The sequence below is a fragment of the Protobothrops mucrosquamatus genome, unplaced genomic scaffold (assembly GCF_001527695.2).
Source record: "Protobothrops mucrosquamatus isolate PMUCROS unplaced genomic scaffold, P.Mucros_1.0 scaffold1184, whole genome shotgun sequence".
Taxonomy (NCBI): domain Eukaryota; kingdom Metazoa; phylum Chordata; class Lepidosauria; order Squamata; family Viperidae; genus Protobothrops; species Protobothrops mucrosquamatus.
The window spans coordinates 168,900-181,025 of NW_015387397.1; the positions used below are offsets into that span (position 1 = coordinate 168,900).

A 12,126-nucleotide genomic window follows, 5' to 3' on the forward strand; every position below is an offset into this window, starting at 1 on the left:
GAAAGCGAGGGGGAGAGGAAAGAGAAAAAGAGGAAAGAAAAAAGATTGAGAAAAGAGAGAGGAAAGAAAGAGGAAAGAGAAGAGAAAGAGGAAAGAGAAATAAAGGAAAGAGAGAGGAAAGAGAGAAAGGAAAGAGAAAGGAAGGAAAGAGGAAAGAGAAGAAAAGAGGAAAGAAAGGAGAAAGAGAGGAAAGAGAAAGAGGGGGAGAGGAGAGAGAGAGGGGAGAGGAAAGGGAAAGGAAAGAGAGAGAGAGAGAAAGAGGAAAGAGAGGGAGAGGAAAGAGGCATAAAATAATTCATTTTGCATTTAATTGTAATGGTTCAAAGAATGTTCGGAAAAATGTTCGGCCCTCCAGCACGTTCACTTCATCCAATCTGGCCCTCTTTGAAAAAAGTTTGGACACCCCTGCTCTAAACTGTATGATTGTGTGGGATGCTCAGTAGTTAAAGGTACTAACATGAAAGGCGGGTGTTTTGTATGTGTATGTGTGTTCTAGACCAGTATCAGGTTGAGTTTTACCTACTCCCAAACCCTTAATCCCCAGGATGTCTCCACCTGACATAACTCGTTACCTATTGTTCAAGAGGTTCCTTGAACAGTAGTGAGGGCGCTGCAATGCACCCGGCCACGTGTGTTGAGAATGATTTAAGATCAAAAGCAGTTTTGCATTTGAGCGTTTCTTGATGAGAAACTTAATTAAGCGCGGACCCGTACTAGGAAGGTTCTACCCGTAATTCTTTTAGCAGTCTTCGGATGAGCTGCAAGATAAATTGCATAATGCAAACAGGAATAGCAGAATCCATCAGGTCGAAGATCCTAATCTATACTTTCGACACCGAAACATTCCATTACCGTCTGCTCCAACTCCAAGATGCCACGCCCCCAAACTACTCGCGCAGTACTGACTTGCGCACGCGCTGTGGTGTTTTTTTTTTTAAAGCCTCTCGTTGATTGTTGGCTCGTGACGCAGAGGGCGGGTTTATGTTTGCGCATACGCGTTCTTTACGATCCCCTTTTTATCTAGAACATTCTTGCCTGGCGCCATTTTGTTACGGCGAGGATCTTGTAATGGCGGATAGTCGTTGAAGAGCTGTAACGTGTTGATAGACGCCTGTGACCGGAGAGCGGTTCCGAAAGGAAAAGTAAGTTTGGGTGATACCAAAACACCAAAGTTAGGGGTGTTCGGCATGAGATAATTTGTTCTCGTAATATTGGGATGAGCGGGGTCGTTTGTTGAACGGGCGGGAGACGCGGGGACCTTGTTAGTTTTTTTCTTCGTGGAGATCTCATTAGTCTCTTGTGTGTGGAAGCCGAGCCGATTCACAGTGTCGGAAGCTTCTGCCTCTTCGTAAAGGCTAAGTAAAGGGCCGCGACCTGTCGCGGTCCGACTGCGGCCTTGAAGGCCTGAGAGAAAAACAGTCCCGGTTGCAGTTATGTTTCGCCTTTAACGAAGGGGCAGAATTTTTATTTAATTTATACACACACACAGAGAGAGAGAGAGAGAGAGAGGGCGTTGTCACTGTAAAATGGATTTGCCTTTTTATTGCGTGCTGGCTACGCATTACACAATTACATAGTCTTTAAAAGGTTTTCTGATCCGAACCTCTGAGTAAAACTGCATAATAATATTCTGTGTATGTGATGTACGATTATTGTAATGTAAGCTGTAAGCGATATTGAGTATGAGGTAAAGGACGAGTAGGAAACATTAACGTGATTTAAAAGTAATCAGGAGAATATCTCGATGATGCCGTCCTATTTGAAGATTCCGTGGCTGATAGTTTATGATGGAGGTGAGTTAAAGATACGAAATCAGGAAATACGGAAGAAGAAAGCTTTGAGTTTGGTTTTTTTTTTTTTTTTTTTATATACAAGATAATACGAGGTGACATGGAAATAGACACTAAAATTGTTACCGGGGACTAAGAATAGCAGCAAAAAACTAAAATGCAGTTGAAATTACAGGGGGAAAAATGGCTGCTAGTAAAAGATTTTCAGTCTGAAAGAGGAAGAGATGGAGCCTGTTAAATCATTCCAGGGAGAATGATGCAGAGCTTTTACTGCCATGGCCAAATAAGTTCTGTTTTTAAATTTATTACCAGTATTTCTTGCCATTCTGAGAGATTGATTTTAAGAGGCAAACTGGCTTATGCCAGTTGTTCTAAAAACAATGTAGCTGGGTGATTTTGGAGTCATGATCTTTTTGAGAATAGTAACTACTATTGAGTGTTGTCTCCTAAGGAGAATTTTTTTGTTGATATCAGTGAAATGTTATCTCTGAGGAATTAGGGTCCACATATTAGGCTTTTTTTTAAAGTGACTCTTCACATGAAATGTTTGATCTGTTCATTTTCTGGATTTTACCAGACATTAAATCATTAATGAAGTAAGACTGAGTCCACATGCCAGTGTCAAAAAACTAACCAAGGTTCACACTGATGTAGCTAATTTAGCATGATGGTTTTATTTTATTGTTGCCCACATTGAAGATGGTGTTTTTACATTTATATTATTTCTTGTATAGAACAAAATAATGAGAGATACTTGGGACAAATGTATTCATGACGTTTGCTTTTTATGTTGAGCTTGATATAGAAATTTTCAGTCCATGTGTTTTAAATATTTTAGAATCTCCTGCAAAATTGCTTCTTTCAAATTTGGTATTTCATTTCTTTTGTTGATTACATTATGGCCTTAACTTCTTCAACCAGGTTTCTTAGAATATATTAAAAGCAGATAAAATGGGCAATGTTAATTGGAGCTGGTATTAATTTTTCTCAAAGACTTGCATGCTATATTTATTTCATTTGCTATTTAGACCTTTTGAAAGAGCTCTTCTATCTGGTTTTTTTATACATTCTGATTTATGAATGTGCTAAGAATCACTGATATGGAAATAAAGGTTTTTCTCATTGTGCATTTTGCTGAGTTCAATATTTTGTCAACTGAAAAGGAAGATCACATGAGCTTTTTTTATTTCTAAGAAAAATAGGGATGGGTTAATTAGAAAATATTCCAAAACTTTTTTCTAAACCATATTGATATATGCGATAATATATGTGATATGTACTTAATCTATTTCAGATGAGGTATTCTAGACAAAGTCAATATGCTAACTGGGATGAAAAACAATGTTGGGATCCCCAAAACCAGCATAAAAGAAAAAGAGAATCTCACAGTACATATGAATACAAACGCTGCAAATATGATCAGACTCTAACGTGTGATAGGTAAGTTACTTTCTTTCTCAGTTCTCATTCAGTGAAAATGTAGGTAATGTTAAATTTTATCAGATGATTAATGATAATTTATAGGAGTTAAAATCCAAAATACAAGAACAATTCTTGATTTTCTATATCTGAAATCCTGGTTTTTAGTATTAAAATGACCTCATGTTTAATTATCAGTTTGTGTTCTTAAAATTGGACATATCTGCAATGTATAGTTTTGCATTACAAGGAGTTTTATGAATTTTATCCACTCTAGCACTTATAAAGATACCAACTCCTTCCATGAAAGAGGTGATCATGAACGGTGCTACGTTGAAGAATACAGAAGCAACTGTAGTCACTTGTCTGAAACCAGGGACCATTGCAGGGTCCATGAGAATGATTATCACAACCATAGTAGCAAGTCATCTGGTCAGAGTGGCAGAAGCAGTTACAAAAGAAAATGCAAGGCTCATAATAAATCATACCATACAGACACGGTATGTATAATTTAAAACACCTGGAACATGGTTATAGGTATTCTTTTAAATAATCACAAATGAATGAGGATACATTCTAGCAAAATTGGGGTTTTTTTTCTACTAGATGTGTTCCAAAATGGGAATACATTGTAGCAACTTGAAGACCTATTTTTCAAGGACGATTTGTTATCCTGTATAACATTTTACTGATCAGCTTTTAAAATATCTGATTAATTTATATACTGAACTGCTGTTACATTGTGTTTTCCTGTAAGGATAATTGGTGAAGAGAAAACACAACTCTTTACTATTCTAGGGCCTCTTAGGTTTCATTGGTGATGTTAAAATAGGTGCCTTTAGGCAGATCCGCCCCATTAGGCAAATTGATATTCAAGGATAAAATTTGCCTCTTTATTAATGGAACGATTGAGAGACTTGGTCTACATTGGTTTTTTTCCACTGCTTATCATCTGACATGCATCTGTCAAAGCAGATGTTGAACCTCTTGAATAATAATTACTGGATGAATAGAAATTAGGGGTTCCTTAGAGCTCTTTAATTAGAAATAGTAGAGGTTTTTGTGATGAAATTTAATTGCCCTAATTAGGTGTAATATGCAAAATGTATTTTAACTTCTTGAGATTATTTACCCAAAAGGTTACTTTATAGGTCAGTACATGCCAACACTTGATGTATGACAACGTTAAACTGAAGAATATTTATTTGCAATTTTAAAATACTTAATTCTTCTAGTGAACCATATTTTATAAGCATATATATATTATTTGTTGTTACCTTGCCACTTGAAGTACCTTATCTGAAAATCTGTTCCTTGCCATGTTTTTTTCCTGTAACCTAAACTATGTGCCCTGTGAAATTCTGGGGAATTTGAAATTGTTCCTGCCAACCGTTTGTGGCCTGGCGCGTATCTGAATGCCTGAATATCTCCCTGCTGAATGAATTTCGTATTCTGCCCTGAATTCACTCGGGTATATTGATTGGCTGGATGATGTTGGTGCCGCGCACTTGCCGTTACCAGAGGAGTCACCGAAGGAAAAGATCCAGGAGTGTAGAGGATGATGAGGAGGGTCACCTGATCTGTCAGAGTGGAGACGTACTAAATGCAAGATGTATAGAATATTTTTCACAACTTACTTTCAAGATAGAATAATTTCTTTTAGATAAGTCAGGAATTTTTTTGCGTTTCTTTTGTTACGTGTTTTGTTTTGTTTTTCTTTCGGGGGGGTTCTTTTTATATAGAGTTAAACTTAATTGAAACTTCCTGTATAGTAAACAGCTGAACAAGATAGACATAACTGTCTTGAAGACTTGACCGATTAAATATTTAAAGTTGTCTAGTTATACTTTTTACATAGCGGCATAGCATGGTGTATTGAATAATGAAAATATGTCATTATTTATATAACTGATTGCCTCCCATCTGTTTTAGATGAAATTATCACTACTCTGGGTGAAGGTGCTTTTGGAAAAGTAGTAAAGTGTATTGACCACAAAATGTAAGTTTTTTAATGATGCTACTCAGAGTTTTCTAAATCTCAGATTATACATAACGTCATTTCTGCTTTCCCTTTTCTTGTGATTAGACGTTTTTCATGTGTCAGCTGAAAAAAAATACTATTGATATTGAAAGCCTAAAATATATAAAGTCTAAATGTCTGAGATACCAGCTTTTCTGTTAAGATTGTTAAGAAACGCCTTTTGAAAATGCCCCCCCCCTTATTAGAGGCCTGTTCGTAATCCATAGTAGTGTGCATGTATGTGGGGATTCTTCCATGAAAATACTTAGCATATCTGTAGTCAGTGGTTTTCCAGGAATCTGCAAACATTATGTAAACAGCAATGTAATAAAAATGGGTGAATTGTAGTTACTTTGAAGTACATAGATTTTTTTTAAAAAAATAGTTTGTTTTTAACAATTCTGCCTGAAATGCACAATTTGTCATTTTACTTTGTTTTAAGAATCTCATTGACATTCAGGAAATGTGCATATTTTAATATATCATATATATAATGTTCTAAAATAATTAAAATCACTCTCTGGAGATATTTTTAAAACGTAATTTTTGCGCAACTGTATTGTAAAACAATTGTCATTCATTGTGAGAAAACCTCATTATTTCTGTGATTATATTAGTGACACTTCAAAACTTTCTCTTTTAGGGGAGGTAAACATGTAGCTGTCAAAATTGTAAAAAACGTTGACAGATACTCAGAAGCAGCTCGGTCAGAAATACAAGTGTTGAAGCACTTAAATGTGTCAGATCCTAGTAACACATTGTAAGTATATGATGCAGTTAAAATTGAACGTGTGCATGTCTCCCCCCTCCCTCCCTCCCCCTCTCCAAAAGTGATTATATTCCCTTGTCTACTAGTTCCTCTGTAATCATTGACATTTTACTTTCAATTGAACTTACAAATTTCTCAACTGATTTTATGCTTTTATTTAATGATGCCTTCTGAGTAACCTTATTGCATTTACAGTCACTGTGTCCAGATGTTGGAGTGGTTTGATCATCATGGCCATATTTGCATTGTATTTGAACTGCTAGGACTCAGTACCTATGACTTCCTTAAAGAAAATCGTTTTCTGCCTTTCTGTCTGGACCATATCAGAAAAATATCTTATCAGATTTGCAAATCTGTAAATTGTAAGTATGTATTAAGCCAGGGGTCCCCAACCTGTGGGCTACAGCCCACTACTGGGCTGCGGGACAGGCTGGCCTGTGTGCACCACGGCTGCACAGCAAAAACAGCTGCGCAGCCTAAACGGAGTGTCGCACGGTGAAAATGGGGCAGGGCTAGCGGTCGTGAGTGCTAGCATCGCCCCGTTTGCATCACACGCATGTTTGCAGCCCTGTTTGTGTGTGCCCGTATAAAATGCTTCCCTCTCCCTTTCCCCTCCAGTCCGCCAACCAAGAAAGGTTGGGGATCTCTGTATTAATTTGTCTTTTTAGCAATCTCAAGGCAAATAAATGCAAAATATTCTTTAATTAAAATATTTTTAGGCTGTAAACATTGATATTTAAAGATGTTTTAAGCTAAAATAGAACTACTTTCAAATTTGGATTCTTTACAGTCTTGCATTCAAACAAGCTGACCCATACAGATTTGAAGCCTGAAAACATATTATTTGTGAATTCTGAATATACAGAAGAATATAACCCTCAACTGGTAAATTTTATTTCTTAATATTTAATAATTGCTTTCATAACTGGTTCTTACTGCTTGTGCCTAATAATCTTATGCTACATTTCAGAAACATGGTGAACGCACATTGAAACATCCAGAGATCAAAGTTGTAGATTTTGGAAGTGCAACATATGATTATGAACATCATAGTACTCTTGTATCTACAAGGCATTACAGAGCTCCTGAAGTCATATTGGGTGAGATAACGTGCATATACTAGTACAAAAATTTTCAATATTTATATTTTCATATGTCGGGTAGGTTGCAAACTTCGAAATTAATTTATGATATACTCTAGACTTGCTAAAATCTCTCAGGTTGTTTGAGAGGGACGAATCCGTGTCCAAACACACTATGGTCAGTGCAAGGAGTGAAACACCAAGTAAAAACCCCTGTTTTGATCCAGCAGAAGTTCAGGGTTGAACATGTGAAAGATATCATCAATTGGGGGGAGGGAAGATGCTGGGAAGATGATGGTAGAGTGCCAGTCAGTTGAGTATATTGTGTTGGGAGAGCAGGGGGAGATTTGAAAAGGGAGGCTTGGAGAATGCAGGTCTATGAGATTTGCTGTTCTCGGATAGCAGTAGCTGGAAAGAGGGAAAGAAAGGCTGCGATGGTTGGGGGCAGGAGGGCAACTTTCCCATTTCAAGAAAACCCTTAATTATCAGAAGTATTTATAATTTGAAAGTCTTTATAGTATTTATAGTCTGCACAATTCATTTTATATATATATTTGCTGCAGCTTTGGGATGGTCACAACCATGTGATGTCTGGAGTATTGGCTGTATTCTTATTGAATATTACCTTGGATTTACAATATTTCCGGTACGTGACTACAGAGGCATATATTGTAGAGGTAGTGATAATTATTAGGAAGTTTTTTTAAAAAGATTTACACTTTTAATTTAAAGTATTATGTGATTAGTAATTCAAAGTAAAATAAGAATGGAAGTCAATGGAAGTGTGTAATTTCAATATAGATAAAGGCAATAGGGCTGTAATAGCACTATTTATGGGAGCCCAGGATGTCACATCTAAAACTGGAGAACTTGTCTAGAAGACAAAATGTCGATTCCATCCTGGGGCTTCAGATGCCACACTTTTTTGAAATCCATTGCCTATAAAACACTTCAATAGGAGTATTTAAAAATAATTTTAGTTTGTTTTCTCCCTTCCACACATATTTTGCAGCACATTTTGTATTCACTGTATGTTGTTTTTCTAAAATTTTCAAGAATTGTTTTTTTCCCTTTAGACACATGACAGCAAAGAACATCTGGCTATGATGGAGAAGATACTAGGACCATTACCAACTCATATGATTCAAAAGACCAGGTAAATGTTTAGGGTTTTTTTTCTTCCTCTTCTGAGTACTATCAGTATTTGTGTGTTTCTTCTTAACTGTTAGCTTACATTTTTTTTTAAAAAAATTAGTAATCTGAAGCAATAAAGGTATTTTAAATCTGGCACAGGTTCTCTTTAGTAGAAACCTTGAAGTAAATTGTATGGCTCTGTGAGAATACATTGTAAAATCTAGAATTATTTAAAATTAGTAGGTACAATGCTCCTTATGTTAATTACTATTTGCATTTTATCATATAGACATTACATGGCAGAATGTCTCATATTGTGGCCCTAATTAATAATTGTATACATCAGCTATTTGTCGTTTGATCATGTCTTAGAGCTTGGTGTTGGTGCTGATTTCATCTGCAAGATACTGTTCTGCCTTTAATTTTTTATAATGAAATAAAAACATTTTTATTGTGATAACTAATGGGAGAATATACTGGGATGGTGTACTATTGTTAATTTCAGAGGAAAATTAAACTTGTTTGTTTTATGTGGCTAATGATATTGTGCAAAGCATTCAAGGTTTGTTTGTACATTCATTGTATTGGGAGTTGCTGGGGGAAATTGTCCATGCAAAGTAACAAGAGAGCCTTTGAAACAACCATTGAAGCCTCCCAAAAGATGCTTTCAGGATAGATGTTTCACTCGCACTAACATGTTTTTAAATGGTGTGCACCATCTGATATAAATATGAATGTGGGGAATGTGTAAATAACCTTTTAAAAAAATAAAAATATTTGATTTGTGATCTGAGTTATGCCAAAGCAGTTACAAGGAAGGCTTTATGCTAGATTTGCCATTGCTAAAGCTGCCTTTAAGTAATTTCAATCTTAACTTCATTTATAACAGAAAACGCAAATACTTCCGGCATGATAATTTGGATTGGGATGAATCCAGTTCTGCTGGCAGATATGTTTCAAGGCGTTGCAAGCCACTGAAGGTAAAATAATCTACTTGACTAAGCTTCCTCTACTCCAGGCATGTCAAACTCGTGATGTTGCGTGACATCGTGACTTTTTCCCATTGTCGGGCAATGGGGTGGGCGCGGTTTTGGTGACACATCCGGCCGGCAGTTTGACATGCCTGCTCTACTCCATTTTCTCTGAAGTGCTAATTAGTTCTCTTTTTCCACCCACAGGAATTTATGCAGTGTCACAATTCTGACCATGAGAATCTATTTGATCTTATTCAGAAAATGTTAGAATATGACCCTGCCAGACGAATCACACTTACTGACGCTTTGGAGCATCCTTTCTTTTTTCCATTAAGAAAGAAGATGAGACGAGATTTTTAAAGATTCTGTCATTGAAAAGAAAAAACATCTTTGGAATATTTATTTTGTAATTCTGTAAATTTATTTTTTGATATTGTCTTGCTTTTAGTCTGTTAAGATAGCTCTTAAAATAAAACATTTGGCAACACTTGGTGTTCAGGCATTTTCTTAATATTGCATGTAATCTGTGGTGACATGGGTGGTTAAAGTTTCAATTTTCTTTTGGATCTAGGAAAGAAATATAAACTATAGGGACCTCCCCATCTCTCACAATTCAAAAATGTCTTCTGTATTTCCTGTCTCATAAAAGCAGCAAATCTGTGTATGGTTTGTTTAGTCTAATTAGATTTCAGTAAGCTTGTTCCTGAAGATACTTCATATGCATGAATTGGCTTGTTTACTTCTTTTTGAAAACCTTAGCTGCACTGACTCATGTACCATATTCTCTATACCAGTGATGGCAAACCTTTTAGAGACCGAGTGCCCAAACTGCAACCCAAAACCCACTTATGTATCGCTGGGTGGGTGTGGCCCACTCGGGTACAGCTACAGTGGGCATGGCCACTGGACGGGTGGCTGCAGTAGTCAAGGCAGATTGATGTTGCTTATGGGGAGGGGCACCTGTGGGAGCCAGGCAGGGTTGGGGGAGATCCAGGGGTCTCTGGTGGGTGGGATGGTGGGCTCCCCAATGGCGGCTCCAGGCTGGCTGGCCTTAGGCCAGTGATGGCAAACTTTTAGAGACGTGTGCTGGGGCGATGGCACGTGCCCAGAGAGGGCTCCGCGTGCTGCCTCTCTGGCACCTGTGCCATAGGTTCGCCACCACTGCGCTATACTAACTTCTCTCCTGATTTTTTTTTTTAAAAAAATGATAAACTAAAAATGCAGAACGGGTGTACTAGACGCTACAAAGTGTTCTCTCATTTATGTTTCCAGCAAGGATGTGTTACACATCCTTAACTCAGAATGATCTGAGTATGAAATGCCCATTTTTGATGTTCTGAATGTTGTCCCAGATAGGCTCAGTATGTTATTTCCATTGTTTCCTGTAAGAATTTTAAATATTTCCTCCATTTTTGTTGGAACATCAATCTTTAAGCACATTTAAGAACTCAGTATGCTTTTTACAGACCAATGGTAACCTGTTCCAACCTAGACATTGTTATGTATTGGCAATTACAATTCTCAACAATAATCATGGGGAGTTGAAAGAAATAAATGAATGGATTTTTATTATGAGAGCAGTGTTCTGCATAGTTAAAGCATTTTAAAAATGCGTCTGTATCAACAGCATTTTTTGGCTGTTCCAAATTTTATGCAATGGAATGAATGACATTTCAGTTTTGTGTACAGTCCTATGTTCTATTTTGTATACAGCCATAAAGAACTCCACTCTTAAAAATGGTGACTAGTTGTAACAAAGTCAAGGTTATTTTCTATGCTATGCTAGTAAAATGTAATAAAGCCTACAGGATGGTAAAATTAAATGTATATGAAATGAGAGAAGTATATATTCAAAAGCAGGAATCTGCTTTAGGAACTATAATTTTGTCTTCAAAACAAAATATATTTTTATCTTGCAAAACATTGATCTGATTTAGTACATTTTTTATGAAAACTATGTCAATATTTCCATGTTTTCTATTAACCATCTTCCACTCTAAATTTATAGAAGCTCTCTTTCAGATTTTATATTACATATTAAACCTTACCCAGATATCATGCATTCATACATTTGTAGTCTAGCAGGGATATCAATAGGGTTAACAATGGCAAAATGGCAAATACGAATAGTAACTGAAGCCCCTGCCCCCCTTTTGCATATCTGGGTTTTGATTGCCTCGCAAGATAAAAGACAACTTCAATCTAAAGGGAAACCAGTTTTGATCACACCATTTTCCCATTGTTGATATATATATATCACAAATATTCCATGATCTGAGTCACCTAGAGCTTGGTAATTTAATGTCAAAACTTTTTACTGCCACCTAATTCTGTGAAGGCATCCTCGATTAATGACCACTCGTTCAGCAGCAACCAGTTACAACAGCAGTGAACAGGTTTCAGTCATCCCAGCAACTTGCTTGGTTAGGTGACTGATCTGCACCCTTGGCATCCGGCTTGCATTCACAATGACTGCAGCAGTCACGATTGTAATTTGCAGCATTCCTTGATAGCTTGCCACAGGCAAAGTCAATGGGGAAGCCAGCAGGGAAGTCCAAGTTGTTTGGGTAAGTGCTCTCCACCTGTATAGCCCTTCTCTCTGACCTTGTTCCACGTCTCTGGCTACTCATCCACTTGTAGCAAGGATATCTGTTCCACAACAAAAAAATTAACTAGAGGGCAATGTATCAGTTTGTTAATTTGGGAGATATAACCCCAAAAAATTCTAAACGTTGGATAAAAATTAAAATAAAATGGTAAGAGAACACCTGACTGACCTTGATGAATATAAATCATTGGGACCTGACAGATTACATCCCAGAGTTCTGAAGGAGCTGGCAGATGTTATCTCAGAACTATTGTATCATACCTTTAAAAAATCTTGGGAGCACAGGGGAACTACCAGAAGATTGGAAAAGAGCTAATGTAGTTCCCATCT

The 12,126-nt window shown here is 36.9% G+C and overlaps 1 protein-coding gene across 2 annotated transcripts; it reads left to right on the forward strand.

Moving 5' to 3' along the window:
• The first annotated feature begins 1,030 nt into the window (after positions 1-1,030).
• Positions 1,031-9,675, forward strand: CLK1 (CDC like kinase 1). Of its 2 annotated transcripts, none has more exons than XM_015820799.1 (13): positions 1,031-1,142; positions 3,085-3,230; positions 3,487-3,709; positions 4,731-4,821; positions 5,142-5,208; positions 5,873-5,989; positions 6,194-6,360; positions 6,789-6,883; positions 6,969-7,098; positions 7,644-7,726; positions 8,157-8,236; positions 9,104-9,194; positions 9,393-9,675. In XM_015820799.1, the coding sequence occupies exons 2-13, from the start codon at positions 3,085-3,087 to the stop codon at positions 9,546-9,548; spliced, it is 1,446 nt and encodes a 481-aa protein (XP_015676285.1). In that variant the 5' UTR covers positions 1,031-1,142; the 3' UTR covers positions 9,549-9,675. The 2 variants fall into 2 exon arrangements, with proteins under 2 accessions (XP_015676285.1, XP_015676284.1); XM_015820798.1 differs by lacking the exon at positions 1,031-1,142 and adding an exon at positions 1,775-1,793.
• The last annotated feature ends 2,451 nt before the right edge of the window (positions 9,676-12,126 follow it).